The 16,764-nt window shown below is 36.3% G+C and overlaps 1 protein-coding gene across 3 annotated transcripts; it reads right to left on the bottom strand.

Annotated features, from left to right (window-relative positions):
- Positions 1–9,651: 9,651 nt before the first annotated feature.
- LOC145247993 (torsin-1A-interacting protein 2-like) lies at positions 9,652–16,666 on the bottom strand. Of its 3 annotated transcripts, none has more exons than XM_080109666.1 (2): positions 16,537–16,666; positions 9,652–11,311 (listed from the first exon to the last, which is right to left on the bottom strand). In XM_080109666.1, exon 2 carries the CDS (start codon positions 11,248–11,250, stop codon positions 10,195–10,197), a length of 1,056 nt encoding a protein of 351 aa, XP_079965792.1. In that variant the 5' UTR covers positions 11,251–11,311; positions 16,537–16,666; the 3' UTR covers positions 9,652–10,194. The 3 variants fall into 3 exon arrangements, with proteins under 3 accessions (XP_079965792.1, XP_079965790.1, XP_079965791.1); XM_080109664.1 differs by lacking the exon at positions 16,537–16,666 and adding an exon at positions 16,257–16,329; XM_080109665.1 differs by lacking the exon at positions 16,537–16,666 and adding an exon at positions 15,860–16,177.
- Positions 16,667–16,764: the final 98 nt, after the last annotated feature.

The raw sequence follows: 16,764 nt of genomic DNA, 5'->3' as shown, positions 1-16,764 counted from the left end.
ACTATAACCTAATTAAATCTGAACACACTTTTTAGAAATTTTTATTAACTCACTTTCTGTATCAAAATCTGTGTTGTATAAGTATGAAAGTCATAAAACAGTTTGACTTCACAACCAGAATTTGCATAAAATTCAACATGTCAAGAAGTTTTAAGAACATGCATTTAAAAAATTTTTCATTGAAAAAAAATTACCAATAAACAACAGAAATTGCCTTTTAGTAGATTTAGAATATTAATCATCGAGAAAGATTTGTTCACCATCGAGACCACATATGCTTTATCGTATAATTTAATAAACCCTTAACACCTTTAAAAATTCGTTTGTTATTATATATCACTTTTTCCATAACTAAATCCGTGGTGCATTAAAAAAAAAAAAAAAATGGTGCTTATGCACTTTTTGAACCACACTATTTTTCAAATTGTATTTTCAGTTTAATTTAAAGTTTTACGATATGTTCTTTTTTATTATAAAATTGTTAGGTGAAAGTACACATTAGTTACAAAACACCCTCCTCTCCACATGTTAAGAATGGCTTCCGAAATAACATTATTTCAGCATGGTCCAAAAAGTGCACAAGTACCAAAAAACAAATGAAGAAAATTCAGTTTCATCAACAAAATTTTTTTTTTTTTCACTTTTTGACCATAGTCTTTATGTAAATATTAATCAGCATCAAAATAGCTTTACAAATATATCAAACTTGACTATATTGGGAAATATCAAAATATTTTATATGAAATCGCAGGTACTACGTTCCGCCATTTTGAATTTGCCCACTTCTTTAAAACGCTTGTAATGATAGTTCTAGTAAAAGGCCTATCATGAAATTTGGAATATATACCGTCATAAGATAGACAAATCTTTTGTTAAAATTTAAAAGAAATTGAAAGAACGGTTTTTGAGATAATTCAGGTTAAAAGTTAAGGTCAAGATCAACTTTTTTAATTTGACCTTGAAAAAAAAATATTCCCAGATAAAATTATAGATCTACCCAAGTACTTTAAAATGATATATGAATGAACTTTGTAGGCCCATAAACAACAGCGATATCGTCTTATAAAGTTGGTCATAAAAATTCACATATTTATAAAAGGTCCAGGTCATATCTCAGGAACCCTTGACCTTGAGATGTTTTACAAGTGCCATTCAATTCCTTTCATGAAGATCTAAGAGCACAGCAAATTTGAAAAAATCTGTGTCGGACATGGTTTGTGCACCCCCCAAATTTGTTGATTTGACATGGAATGAGCCATATATATATATATATATATATATATATATATAAACAATCTTCTTGGCAGTACTTAGCAAACGAAGATTCTATGAAGGGGGTTTTCCACGTTGACTGCAGGCATGCTTGTGGCTGACGAGCCCGATGCAGGACAAGCAGGTTTGGCCATAGCGGCTGCAATCAAAATCAAAAGTCACATCAAGTGTGGCTGCTGAGGCTTTCTGAATCTTTCTCCTGCAGCACTTCTCCCGCTGATTCTCTGTGCGGGAGATCTCAAAGGAGACAACAGCCTGGTGCACAGTACGTCGCCAGGTAGTACAGTCAGCAGCGAGAGCAGACCACTGGAGGTGGTCAATGTGGCAGTCACCAAGGGACTTTTTCTTCTGATATAAACAATGATATATATATATATATATATATATATATATATATATATATATCTGTTTTATTCCAATGAAATAGGCTCATTACCGTGGGGTCCCGATTTCACATCTTGCTAGATTCAGCCACTCTGATGAGTCGTAGATGACGAAACATGTGTCAGTAGATAATTATATTTTAAAAAATAATATATACATATATATATATATATATGAACAATATATATATATATATATATATATATGTTTTATTCCAATGAAATATTTGTATATATATATATACATATGAACAATGAAATTTTAAATTAATTTGGGGATACCTTCGGTAGAACGGCTCCTAGGGTAAATGTAGTATTGTGATGACCGAGATGATTTTAATTAAAAGTAGGAGAAAAATTGCTATCACTATAGACCAAAGATGACCAATGACACCCTTTTCTTCACACTTTTGATGGCCTCCTGGAGCCAAAACAAGCTAACCCTGTGAATAAAATAAAAGGTTTGATTCAAAATTCCATATAGATTCCTAAGTTTGACAAAATGCACCTGAAGAATGTCAGAGGTTACATCAGCAGAAGCATTATGAGGATAACAACCAAAATGAGAACAGTAGTCTGAATAATTTAAACTAATTCTTGTACCACATTTGACTGCTCCAAACTGTGCTTATACAGGGTGTTTCAAAAGTCTTGGGAACATAAAGATTTTTAATAACTCAAAAACTATTAGGAGTTAAAAAATGAAATTGGTACCGTTGGAAAGGTTAAAGTTTCAAGTTTTGTGGGGAATCTTCAAACTTGCTCAATATGAGCACCATTCGTCACACGGCAGACATCTAGTCGATAGTCCATTTCCTGTCAAACGCGTTCCAGCATCTTGACGTCAATGGTTCCCACAACTGCCGTTATTCGAGCCTTTAGTTCGTTAATATCTCTTGGAAGGGGCGGCACATAGACTTGTTGCTTGACAAAGCCCCAAAGGAAAAAGTCACACTCAGTACCCCATATGCGAGTGCTATGCTTGTTAACTTTGCCATTCAGATAGAAGGTCGCCTCATCGCTAAAAACAAGCCGGTCATCAAAGCCGTTATCTTCCAACTTCTCTTGCATTGCAATGCAAAAGTCACGGCGAAGTGGCTTATCAGTGTCCTTCAACTTTTGGACCAACTTGAGCTTGTAAGGTACCATTTGCAGTCGTTTCCTTAAGACACGCCAGACAGTTGCTGGAGCAAGCTGAAGTTCCCTGCTGGCTCTTCTCACTGATTTACGGGGGCTCTGCTGAAAGGCTTCCGGACTTGCTCAACTGCATCTTCTGAAGTTGAAGGGCGACCTGTTCGCTTACTTGGGCACAAACACCCATCTTTCACAAATTTAGCATGCCATCTGACAATGGGTTTCCTTTCAGGGACTTCTTTTTTTAAATTTCCTGCGAAATGCACGCTGAACACATGTCCACGATTCAGTCTTTGCAAATTGGAGGACGCAAAACGCCTTGTCTTATTTAGAGAACGCCATTACTGCACATGGAAAGATAAGACGAAAATCATTAGTATGACCAAAAACTTGATTAAGCAAGCTTTAAAATGACACCAGTTTCATTTTTCTACCTGGAATAGTTCATGAGATATACGCATTTGTAATGTTCCCAAGACTTTTGAAACACCCTGTATATTAATGACCTTAATCCAAGTACAGGCGGAAATTGCATCACACAACTAGGGCCAAATAAATTGTTCATTCTGATTGGCTTATAAAATAATGAGAGAAGTTCAAGTAGAAAATAAGACATGATAAAGCAATCAAGAATAAAATACATTTAAACGTTTTATTTCGATTATAGTAATATTAAAAAAGATTTAATTTTTTAATATTCATTGCCAGTTCACAGAGTAAACAAAGTACTTTTGATTGAACATAACATTTTTTCTGTTAGATTAAGCAACGGATAAAATTTACAAAATCCATAATTTTTTGTTTTTTTCTTTTACCTTCCCTTTTAGAAACCTACTGAAGATTTACAAATCTTGTAACTCCACAAATTTGTATATAATAAAATAAATATTAAAGCGAATTAAGAAAAGATTTTGGGTCTGTATGTCTAATTTTTTTTTTTTTTTTTTTTTTTTTACACAGTGATCACCACTTATCAAGGCCCGGAAGCCACTCAGGGATAAGGGTTATTGCAAGTACATTACGTTAGTGAGGAGATTTGCTGAAATGTTTACTTAAGGGGGCGGTTCATTAGGAATTTGTTAACATTGGACTTGAAGACATCCAAGTTGTAGTCCGGAGGGAAGCAGGCAGACGGAACAGAGTTCCACAGGCGTGCAGTTCTAAGAAAGAAGCTTTGTTCATGGAATCTGCGTTTTGATTTAGGCACAGATATAGAGTGGGGAAAATTTTTCACAGTGGATTCAGCTAGACGGGTGTTTTTCGTGAAAGATTGGCGAGGGGGGACCAGAGATTGGAGTTCAGACGAGCATCTGCCATGGAAATAACGATAAAACAAGGACAGGCTCGCAACGTCTCTTCTGTGGGAGAGAGGTTGCAGGGTAGAGAAAAGGGCATCCCCCACTAAGCCACGAAATCTATTTTGTACTCTGTCAAGGCAGGATAGGCTGTTTTTAGCAGCTCCTGCCCAGATATGGCAACAGTATTCCATCCTTGGACGTACTTGGCTTTTATATAGATAGAGAATTGCATCCGTAGTGAGATATCTTCTGGAGCGGTAGAAGGATCCCACCATCTTTCCAGCGACCTTGGCAACAGACTTGATGTACATGTTCCATTTCAGATCAGGAGTAAAGGTCAAACCCAGAAGCTTGTCAAAACACGGGGCCTCACCCAGACGAGAGCCATCCATCATAATTGATGCCAGATGGGGATCAGAGCGTTGAATCAATCTATGTCGCAATTTTCAAAGATATACCTTCCGTTCTCACGTTTTTATTTTCTGAGCACTGAAAAGAATTTAATAGTAGCAAATATATGCACATACCAGATGCATATATTTGCTAATCTCTATATATAAAAGATAAAATGGTCTATCTGTGTGTTATTATCCAATATAGAGATAAAATCAATACCATTTATTAATTACTAGTGCGGGGTACCTGTCGCTGCTCAGGTGTTTGGAGGTGTGTGTGTTTTTGGGTAAATGAAAACAAAAATCGTTGCCCGGGTGTTTGTTTTAAAAACCCCCTGAAGCCTTGATGTGCAGTTGGAAAATAATAAAGTGTGAAAAAAAAACATGCGACGTTTCACGGCAGGTGCCCGTTTTTGATGACTTAATGACGTCAACTTTGAGTGCGGGACAGTGTTTTATTTACCGCGAGTTTGTTCGCTCCTTTTTTTATACGAAAAAGCTTAATGCACATGCAGCGATCGAAAAATCTTGAATATTTATCTTCTGAAAGTCGGGCAGATTAAATAGACAGGCGACCCCCGTTGTTAACTCATAGATATCATTTAGGCGTGATATAAATAGTTTTAAGAAGAAGTGAGTCAACCGATTGCTTCTCGGAAAAAAGCCTTTCTTGGACATACACAAAAAGCGAACATACATCCACACATTTTCGCTTTTATATTTATAGAAGATGGTACCAAAAGGAAAATAAAAATAGAAAATAAAAAAATAGAACTAACATTCACCCACCTCTTGTGATATTAGGTATCACAAACCAAAATTTTATTTTCATTATATCTAAAAGCATTTAATGTGTACAGCATAATCATGTTGACACCTGGTTATCATTAGTTTAAGTTATAAATGCAACTGGGAACCGCTTGTGATTTTCATACTCCCATGGAACATCCTTCTTTGGAGGAAGCCAGTTAAACTTGCATAGCGTTAGTGCCTTTTTCAAAACATTTAATGTGGTCACATAAATGTTAAATATAAATTTTTTATTGTTGTTTGTTTTGCAAACATAAACAATGATGCATTTAACAGATAGAAATCAGTGTTTGAACGAGGTCAGCTTCAAGCTTGATTTGATAAAGATGAAGCATATGATATCTGATGCTAAAGAGATAATATCTGTGCCACAAGACAAATACTCATGCGATATCTGTAAGTTTAGTATTAGCTTGAACTCCATTAAATGCAGAACATGCAATAAGTGATGTCACAAAGGTGCACCAACCTTCTGATACTGTATGTAGAAAATACACCTAATTCCATTTGCAGCACCTGTTGAAATCTGCCTACCATTGAAAGAGCAATTGTTGTAAGTGTTGAAATTCAATAAATTCACCAAGCTAAGTAACATAAAACTGACATGAGACAATGTGTACCTGCCACATGGAGAGTTTTCAAACAGTTGTCAACAATTTTACAAAATGCAGGGATCTCATCATCTATGAGACTGGCAGCATGCAACACACATATCCAACCTGTACTCGTTATTTAATAATTATTATAGTAAATAATAATAATAATAATACTAATAATAATAATATGTGTGTGTGTGTGTGTGTGTGTGTGTGTGTGTGTGCCTGTGTAAGTTAACTTGAAAAAATAGATTTTTTTGGAAAGAAAGGGCTAGCCTGTCTAGATAGATGAAGCGCTACCTGATTAGGAGGAGCAATTATAAGAAAAGATAGGGAGATAATAATTAAAATTAGATTAGAACTTTATTACATTATCATGTCAATAAGGATGGAGGTGATTAGAATGAAAAGGGAAACCTCTAAAGGCCATGGCATTTCAAAACTAACATACCCTTGTACAATACTGATTTTATTCTCCTCTTCTGATGAGAAGCATTTAGCTTTGAAATGCCATGGCCTAAAGAGGTGTGCCTCCCTCATTTCCCTTTCACACATGGTAATCAGCCTCATCCTTATTGACATGATAATGTAATAAAGTTTCTAATCTGATTTTAATTATTATCTCCCTATCTTTTCTTATAATATATATGTGTGTTACTCTGCACACCCCAAACACTTCGACATAAGGAGCTCATATTTGGGACCATATTTCCAAAGGACTATGTAAGTAGATGAGTGATATATGTAAGTTTACATTATATTTAAACTTATAATCAGGGAATCAGTTAAGAAGTTCTGTGATATAATTTCTCGTGGAATCCGATAGACTAAGACTGACAATTTTCTCAATCAGATGAGCTGTAGTTATGATCATATCTTTCTGATGTTTCATCGTTGACTATGTTTCACAGCCATAGAAGGTGGGCTCCCTCGAACGTGCTAGAAAATTACTCACACCAGAGAGCATCTTATATCTTTACAAAGGCACAATTTGACCATGCATCGTGTATTGCTACCACATCTGGGCTGTTTCATCCAGCACTAATTTTTCTCTCTTAGACAAATTCAAAAATAGTCTAAAATCTAATAGATCCTGCACTCCAACCTCTGTCTAAAATCAAATAGGTCCTGCCAAACTCCAACTTCTGTTCCATTGCCACAATGTCACATCCCTGTGCGTGTTTTAGAAGTACTTTAATGGAAAGTGCTCTGATGAATTCAAAGTATTTGTGCCCCCCTCAACTTATATACCTCTGACTAATCCAACAATCAACAAAATCCCACCCCATTCACTGTTGAAGTCCCTAGATGCTGGAAATTCTTCTGCTCTAATAGTTTCTTCCCCCAGACTGCTAGATTTTGTAATTCCCTCCGTTTCCTGCTTCTCTGACTACACTAAACTGTAAAATTAATATGAACAGACATCTCACTGCTCAACTCCCCACAGTCTCCTGTTAGACATGATCCCAAACAGTAACCCCTAATGTTTCAAGTGGCAATATGCCTTGTTTTGTATGAAAAAAAGAAAAAAAAAAAGAAAAACAGTTCCTCATGATTTTATACTGCTTAGATATTTGCAGAATTTTTAATTTCAGTAGCCCCCACTCTCCCCAATGGTTTACTTCGACTTGCGCAACTGCCATTGCTCAAAGGCAGCATGCATTCCGAAGGTTTAACCGACATAAGTCCAGTTCAAACAGACAAAAGTACATAGAAGCTAGAAGTAACGTTAAGAAAGAAATAGCGACAGCTAAGAGGGAATTTACGGAAACCACTAAAAAACGCATCGAAGCACAAAAATTAGGAACTCGTGACTTCTGGAAAATCTACAACAGTGTAGTAAATAATGGGCAATCAACGATTCCCCCACTAACCAACAATCACGAGGTTCTTTGCTCAGCAACCGAGAAGGCTAACATGCTTGCCAGTCGGTTTGCCTCCAACTCTACACTGGACCCTTTAAACCACCCCCTACCTGACTTTCCTATGCGGACAGACGCCAAGCTAGACGATCTGGAAATCACCCCTGCTCAGGTGCATGCTATCATAAAAAACCTTGACACTTCCAAAGCATGTGGACCCGACCTCATCCCAGCTGTGCTATTAAAAAAGTGCTCAGCCGAAGTAGCTCCAGTTCTCTCCAAACTCTACAACAAATGCCTTAATGAATCTTGCTTTCCGAGCTGCTGGAAAACTGCTTCTGTGGTACCAGTATTCAAGAATTCTGGCGAAAGAACTGACCCATTAAATTATCGCCCTATTAGCCTCCTCCCACTTTGTGCCAAAATATTTGAGACCTTAATTAACCATGCTCTAGTCCAGCACCTTACAGATGCTAAACTTCTGACCGACCATCAATATGGATTTAGACAAGCCCGTTCCACGGCAGACATCCTCACTGTAATCTCTGAACGCATATACCATTCACTGGACAAAGCGGGAGAGGGCAGAGCGGTAGCTCTAGATATATCTAAGGCTTTTGACAGGGTATGGCATGAGGGTCTCCTCAGGAAGATTAGATCTTACGGTATCACTGGTAGAATACTTAACATAATTAAATCCTTCTTAGATAAGAGAAAAATCCAGGTTGTCCTCGACGGTCGTACGTCTAAACAATATAATATAAATGCCGGAGTGCCCCAGGGATCTATCCTTGGTCCTCTGCTGTTCCTGATATTCATAAATGACCTCCCCGATAAAATTGCCTCTGAGATGGGTATATATGCTGATGACACCACACTCTATAGCAGGCACGACAGGAAAACAAATGAACATATATCTAAAGTAATGGCAGAAACACTAGAGGATGACCTCAAATCAGTAGTGGAATGGGGACAAAAATGGATGGTAACGTTCAATGCCACCAAGACAAAACTGGTTTCATTCAATAATTACAGGAAACCTTCTCTACCACCTATAGCAATGGCCAACAACTCTTTAGCTGAGAGTACGTCTTTCAAGCTCCTTGGCCTAACGTTCACAGGAAACATGAGCTGGAACAATTACATCGAGGGCATTGCCAGGGCCGCTGCGAGGAAGGTGGGCTCTCTCTACCGTGCTAGAAAACTTCTAACACCCGAAAGTATCCTGTACCTCTATAAGGCCACTATTCGCCCATGTATGGAGTATTGCTGTCATATTTGGGCCGGTGCATCGGCTACTAGTCTCTCTCTCCTTGACAGGGTTCAAAAGAGAGTCGCAAATCTGATAGGCCCTAAACTGGCATCAAAACTTCAGCCTCTGTCCCATCGTCGAAACGTTGCATCCCTCTGCCTGTTCTACAAGTATTATAATGGTGAATGCTCTGAAGAACTGCAAGCACTTGTGCCCCCACGACGTGAACACCCTCGACAGACCCGACAAGCTGCAAAATCCCACCCCCACACTGTAGAGATCCCTAGATGTAAAAGATCGTTCTACTCCAGTAGTTTCTTCCCCAGAACTGCTAGACTTTGGAATTCCATTCCAGGTCACTGCTTCCCCAACTGTACTGACATGCATAAGTTCAAGTGCAACGTGAACCAACATCTCGCTGCCCTAATCCCTACATAGTGCCCCAGTAGATGTTTCCCCTGATAGTAGCCCCCTACACCAAAGTGGCAATGTGCCTTGTTTGGGGTGAAAATATAATAAATAAAAAAAAAAAAAAATTAGTAAATATTTTGTAAAGGGAGTTAACCAAATTTCTTTTATCGCTAACCCTATTCTTCAAATGCCTAAGTTGTAAAACTATATGTAATCGCCTAAAAAAAGTAAAAGCACCTCCTTTCAATACAAGATTTATTTTGTTATTTGCAATAAAAAAAAAAATTTCCAATTATATAAACTAGTTTGATTTTCTTGTTTTAAAAATTAATTTTCAAAAATGGTGAAAACACATTATTAAGTTGAATATATCAAAGCGTGATGAACTTCTGATGATTAGTTAGTGATGTTGGTTTGGCTATGTTGAGAAAAGCGACTCTTGGCTGAAACAATGCAAAAACCATGCGGTGGAAGGTTGGATGCTCCAAGTTGGATGCAAACAAGCAACAAAGATTTTTGTGGAATTTGAATGGAATCAATCCTCAAACCTGTCAGGCTTAGAGACTAAGATTTCAGGCTGTCAGAAAATATCAGACCCCTGAGAAAGAGAAATAAAATGATAAAATTGAAGATGAAGATGCCTAAGGAAGCCTCCAGAGCGCTACTGAAGTTACGTCTTCCCCCACCATGCGTCTAATGTTTCCTTTTATGATAAATTTACTCATTGGAATTTTTAAAGATACAGAAAACACAACTAAAGAAGTCTGAGAAAATCCAGAGTTCATTCTGTGTTGAGGATAGCTATGTTATTTGCAAGTCGAGTAAACAGAGCATTGATCGTACTCTTTCCCAGTTGACTCCAAATTTGTGTCAAGTGAGAAAAAATGTTTTTCTCATTTTCTGAAGATACTCCTGCAGGTAATTCAAGTAACAGAATTATTGCTATGTCTTTATAAACGGCTTCACTATTGTCACAGTAGGCATGGAAAATCATGATGGCCATCGGATCGATTTTTTCAAGGTTGGTGACAACTACAGCTCTTTGTTTTTGATTCTCCACAAAGTTACGAATCTGTTCGTCGATCATCAGTTTCTGTTCATCAGGACCTTGGGCAACCAGATCGCTTCCGTTAATGATAGGCACATAATTTGAATCAGAATTAAGGATTCTATTAAGAGTATCAGCAATTTGCTGAGTGAGTTGAAATGCTCGGCTAATACCATCAGCAGGAGCGACCATTAAAAGCACGGCTGGACTGTTGGGATTTTTTTCTGACAAAAGGTCATAAGGAAAAGATTTGATAATATTCCAAAAATTGTCAGTTTGTTGGTCAGAGTTGGATTTGAGACTTTCAATCTCTTTGAGGTATTGAGGCAATAATGGTTGAGGTTGGAATTTGAAGAAAGTGCACATAAATATTGGAAGTAATACACAGATACAAAATGCTACAATGCTTATGAAATATCTGTCTAGTTTCAAAGAGTCATTGTTAATTACTTTATTAGTCTCTAATACGGGTTCGCTTAGTGGTTGATCCGACATTATTTCAGCACTGCGTTCTTCAGGAAGAGAATTTCCAGATGTGTGCATGGTAAAACTGGATGTTTGGAAACTAGGATTAGAGTGCATGCCACCTGTGTTGGAAGCATCATGTATTCCAGGACGTCCTCTGAAATGAGTTCTAAAAGCTGAATCAGTATAAGATCCAAAACTACAATCAGTAAAAGTGAGTAAGGATTCAGTTTGGTCTTCCTTAGCAGCATCGTTCATTTCTTTAGATATAGATGGGTAAATGTTCGTTGATGACATTTTCATATCTGAAGGCTTCGAATCCATTTTATAAAATCTTATGTTATTTTATGCCTATTATCTTCGGTATCTTTGGGAATCTGAGTGCCTGTAAAATACAAAACAAAAGAATTTAATAAAAGAGAAATGTAGTTTGCTTGCAGCATTGCTAATAAACAGATATATGGGTATTTATGAAGACTGATAATAATGCAGAAAAAGCAGAATGGTGAAAGAAGGTATGAACAAAAATAATCAAAGACAATTTTTGGGTTACAAATCTTCAGAAAATCTATTGATTTTTCAAAAGATCTTTCATATATAAAATCAGTAAATATAGGACTTACTGCTAAATATTAATCTGTATATATCTATAAAAATGAGAATGTGCATGTGGACAATTCTCAACCTATATACTCTACAGATTTGAAATTTGGTATATAAGGTATTCAGACATTTGGAAAATTTTTTAATCGGTTTTCATCTGGAAAAAATGGCTACTAAGGAGTCAAAAGTAAAAAATTGGTATGCGGGAGTGATCAAATTTTCAACTGTTTCACGAGTGCGCATGCGCGGTCATGGAACATGACAGCTTCTTTATGTTAAGTATAAGTAGATTTGAAAACACATTTTACTGGTCATGTCAAGTTGGTCTATGGTTATCATTCTTGACTCACTCACTGTTTGTAGGTTTTGGTTTGGATCTCAACTTGAGTATTTTTTTTTACTTACATACTTACAAGAAGTGAATTATTTAGAAAAACATAATACTTGCATGCACATGTCTCAGTTTCATTCTGATTTATTTACTTCATTTTTTTTAAAGAAATTTAATGTTACGTTTAATACCTATGGTATTTTTGTTCATAATAAATAAAAATTCTGCATTAATTAAAATATAATATTTATGCATATATTATGACCAAGCAATACCGGATGGCCTGCTAGCATATCTATAAAAGTGAGAATATGTGTGTATGTGTGAGGAAAATTCTTAACCTATATATTCAAAATATTTTAATCTACAGACTTGAAATTTGATATATAAGGTATTCAGACACGTGGAAAACTTTTTAACTGGTTTTCCTCTGGAAAAAAGGGCTGCTAAAGAGTAAAAATTGAAAAATTGGTACGTGGGGTTGTCGGATTTTTATCCGTGTCAACTTTCACAAATGCATATGTGTGAATTGTTCACATGACAGATTCTTTATGTTAAGAATAAGTAGGTTTAAAAACATTTTTTAAAGATTGTGTCAATCTGGCCTAATGGTTATCATACTCTACTCATCCACTGTCTCCAGGTTTTGGTTTCAATCTCAGCTTGAGTATTATTTTTTTTACTTACAAGGAGCGAACTATTTAGAAAAAACAAACTACTCACATGCACATGTCTCAGTTTCTATATGAATTAAAATATAATATTCATATTTTATGAATGTTGGGCGGCCTGCTAGTAAAAGTAATATATGAGAGCGTGTAGCATCTTTAATATTTTTGGTAGCGAACCTCCTTTTCTCAAAAAGAATGCAAAAGTGGGTCCGTCAAACATGAGAAAATAGAGAGAGAAGAGAGGGCCACAAACTAAAAATGGCAAAAGCACAGCACATACACTTTAATTATATTCATAATTGTGTCAGTTAAAATTATTGCCATTTAATTATTTATATAGATGATTTATTTTTAAATAATTATTTTATTAGTGGTGGGAACGTTTGGATAGTTTACCTGTATATTACTACTAGCAAGGCTATTCAGCTGTTGTTTGAGGCCATAAAAAAGTAATAGAAGAGGTCATAAAGTGTGTACAACATTTTTATATTGAAACTTCTTTCTATCTCTCTCTACCTCATTTTTCTTCCTGGCTTTTCTACATATCCCTCTCATCCCTCTTCCACTTCCACCCAGCTGATTTCACTCTCTCATTTTAGTGTTTTGAAAATAATAATGCAAGTCATTCACCTCTCTCCTTTATATAATAGACTAGCAGGGGTACCCGGTGTTGCCCGGGTGTTTGGAGGTGTAAAAGAAAAAAGTGTTAGTAGGACTTGAACCTGTGATGAACCCGAAGGCGGAAAAGAAAGTGAAAGAAAAGGTGACATTTTACAGCTATGCTACGAGGCCATAGGGAGTGAAAAGTGTTGGAATTTGGAATTTAGCAACGTTAATCAAAAAGTTGACTTGCTAGCAGGTGCAGAAACGAACATTGGCTGAAAGCCAGTTCAGATTTCCCCTACGATGTTGGGAAAACCAAGCTCTCCTGAAAAAGGGGGAACTCTCAAATGAATAGCAATTGTCTGATATGAAGAGTTTTCCCCACATTGATCAAAGCTAATTGCTTTCAAGATGTCCTGGCACGAAAGTCCGCTGACTACTTTGCTTTTGATAAGTTTCACTTTTATACGAAAAAGCTGAACAAACATGTGAGAAGAAGGAATAGTCAATGTAAATAAATGTAGATACAACGTGCGTTCACAAATCATAGATATTATGATCTAGGGAGCATATAAAAAGTTCTAAAACATAGTACCCTCCCTCCCTCCCTCGAGAACCCCTGCGAAAAAAGCCTTTGCCGGGCATACAAAAATGCGTGCAGCCGGTAAGTCTCTCCTTAGTTCGTCAATGTGCTCAGAGATTGTGGTCACATCTGCCTCAGAGTTCAACTCGAATTGTGGTAGTACTCCATTAATGGTGATGTCTATTACCCAAGGTTTTTTCAGGCTGATTTCTGATATCGTCAGGACACGAAGATATGCACTTTGGTCGCTTTCACTGTTGTCTGAGTCATGTTTAACTTCAAGTAGCCTTCTTATGTGGCAACGTTGAGCATAGTAACCAATCATACCACAACTGTGACAGGTGACTGAAATGGCAGGGTGTACACATCTCTAATGGTGGGTTTTGTTAGCACAGTGGTAACATTCAGCTTCTGGTCCATGCTGCCGTGTATGTCCTTCCTCCTGTTGGTTGTCGAAGTAAGATGCTCATCTGGGTTTGATCTTGTATTTACTCTGTCGTTGTGACTAATGGAATGGACAGCAATATTACTATCAGCCAGTTGTTCACCACTGATGTATTCTGGTGATCACAGGAGACATTGCTGAGATTTGATTGTCTCACACTGTAGTGCACGTCTGATGGCACTGTCTAATGACTTCTGAAATCATTTACAGACTCAATGACAGCTTAGGATCTGTACACCAAACTACAACCCTGTTGCGAATTAGTTCTTTGTGCAAGTCCCTAAAATTGCAGTTTTTAGCCAGTGCATGGAATCTGTAATAAAGGAATCAATGGACTCACCTTCTTTTTGACCTGGCCTGTTCATATACTATGTTTGTGTCACCTTTGAAGTGATCATTAAAATTTGCTATAACTAGGTTAAGTTTTTGAGCTTCTTTGGTTAATAAAACAAGGATGAAACTTTTACAGCTGTGTTTACAATTCCTCTACAACTATTGTCGCATTTTCATTTTTGTTATGTTAAAAACTAGATGTTGGTGTTATTCATATTATAAGCTTTAGAGCTGTTCTTGGCCTTCGGGCCAGGAGCGGAAAAGGAAGTAATCAGTTCTGGTCAATGTGGGGGCAACCCTTCATATTGGACAATTACTTTTTAAGTCAATTAGTTTGGTCCATGTGGGGGAAACCCTTTTTATCAAACAATTGCTAATTTTAGACCCTGCCAGAGTGCCCCCTTGGGAGAGTTGGTTTTTCCTCCCCACACTAAAAACGGCCTTGTGCCTAATTTGCTCAGTGGAGAAGCAAATAAAAAACTTTTTTGCAGTAAATAAAAAAAATAGTCGCTGCAGCAGCTTTAAATGCTTCATTCTTGTTTAATTAAAAAGTTTCATTCTTTGTATTTTTTAAGGTTAAAGACTAAGTTTTTAAAAACCTTAACATAACATTTACTTTTAATTAAGAAAAAAAGTTGCCGCAGCTTCTTTTTTAAATGTTTTCATCTAATGAAAATATGGTTGGTTTTCTCTCAAAGGTCGCGTACAGACTACATTTTGTATTATTAATGTTATCAACTTTGTTACATTAAAAAAAAAAAATCATTGAGGTTTTCTTTGATTTAATAAAAAATATTGTCGCATCGAGCGTCCTAAATTATGAGATGAAGAAATGAACGAATCTCTTAGTAAAAGAAAGTTGTCTCTCTCTGCACAGTGAACTATTGTAAAACAGCGTCTTTAATTGTCATGTAGAAAATAGTAATGCATCGAAAAATTCCGAAAATTCATCGAGCAGAACTGCTATTGTGTTTTTAGTTAAAAAAAAAAAAGAAAAAGAAAAAAAGTCTATCGCTTTAGACAACAAATATTGCAGCCATGATACAAGTAGTCTAAAATATGCTTTTCGGAGTTATGTCCCCTGCGTGTAGACTCCTACTGTCTAGTTTATAACGTCTAAGAAAAATACGATTTTACCCAATTTTCCGTAAAAATTACTTTTAACTATAAATAACTTTCTACTAAATGATTTTTTTCGTAATTTTTGGATATATTACTATTTTCTGCATGGCAATCAAGTGGAAGTGCGTAATATTGTTTTTGCTAAAAACGACATATTTATAAAAATCAATCTGTCGACTTTAGTTGTTTCATTTTCCTTGTCAGGTTTACCTCGGTTGTTTTTTTGTTTTTTTTTGACTCACCACTTTTCCCGTTTTGTCTATAGAATTGAAACTTGAAACGTTGTTTATGCCCGTTTCGTATAAGAGAAAGCACTGATGGCAACCCACGGCAACGAATTCTGAATAGAGACGTGTAAGCAAGAAATTTCAATATCGCCAAATAATTTGTATTATTCGAATTACTATTCTAATATTAGTTGTTACATCCGCAATGTTTCGGCCGATGTAATCTTTAATCTCCTTCAGATGCAATTTTTCAAAGTTGGAGATGTCGAACTTCGGAACCTGAAGAAGGTTGGCGGTTACATCAGCCGAGACGTGGGTGAATATTACAGTCAAGATTAGAATCGTATTCCGAATAATTCAAATTATCAATAATCATCCAAAAGATTTCGAAATATAAATAAAATACGCTTACTTAGCTCATCGCTCATTTATTATCGCACAGATTCTCACGAACTTTCGCTTTTGCTCCCCCCCCTTCTTTTGCTAGTTTTAGTTTCGTATTCAATTTCGGGGTTGTATTACTGTACACTGTGTATAGTAATACAACCCCGTTTTTTTGTCCGTGTTAATTTTTAGTCTGAATAAAGGATTTAATATCCCAATAATTATTTTATATAAAAATTTGGTGATTATGCAGGTTAATGATCCTTTAAACTAACGCATTCCAGATGAAAACATTAATACGTACTTACGTGTCATGTCGAAATTAGGGCAGGATTGGAGTTTAGGTGGCGATTAACCTCGAACCCAAAACAACCCAAACCAAAAACGAAAGGGACACAAATATCGATTCGCCGGTTTTTATCTATGCCAACAGTGATCATATCGTTCAGTTTACAAATAAGCTGAACTTATTTTTCAAAATTAAGCAATATAAACACAATTTTTTTCTTTTATTGTAAAACAATATTGTAAATTTC

This window comes from Euprymna scolopes, chromosome 26, assembly GCF_053919585.1.
Source record: "Euprymna scolopes isolate OS-2025 chromosome 26, ASM5391958v1, whole genome shotgun sequence".
In the NCBI taxonomy this organism is placed as follows: Eukaryota; Metazoa; Mollusca; class Cephalopoda; order Sepiida; family Sepiolidae; genus Euprymna; species Euprymna scolopes.
The sequence above is the reverse complement of the archived record's forward strand: the minus strand, read 5'-3'. Positions and strand labels throughout refer to the sequence as shown.

Excerpts from the sequence above, each read along its gene's own strand:
- LOC145247993 (XM_080109666.1), bottom strand. The coding sequence starts at position 11,250 with ATGGATTCGAAGCCTTCAGATATGAAAATGTCATCAACGAACATTTAC.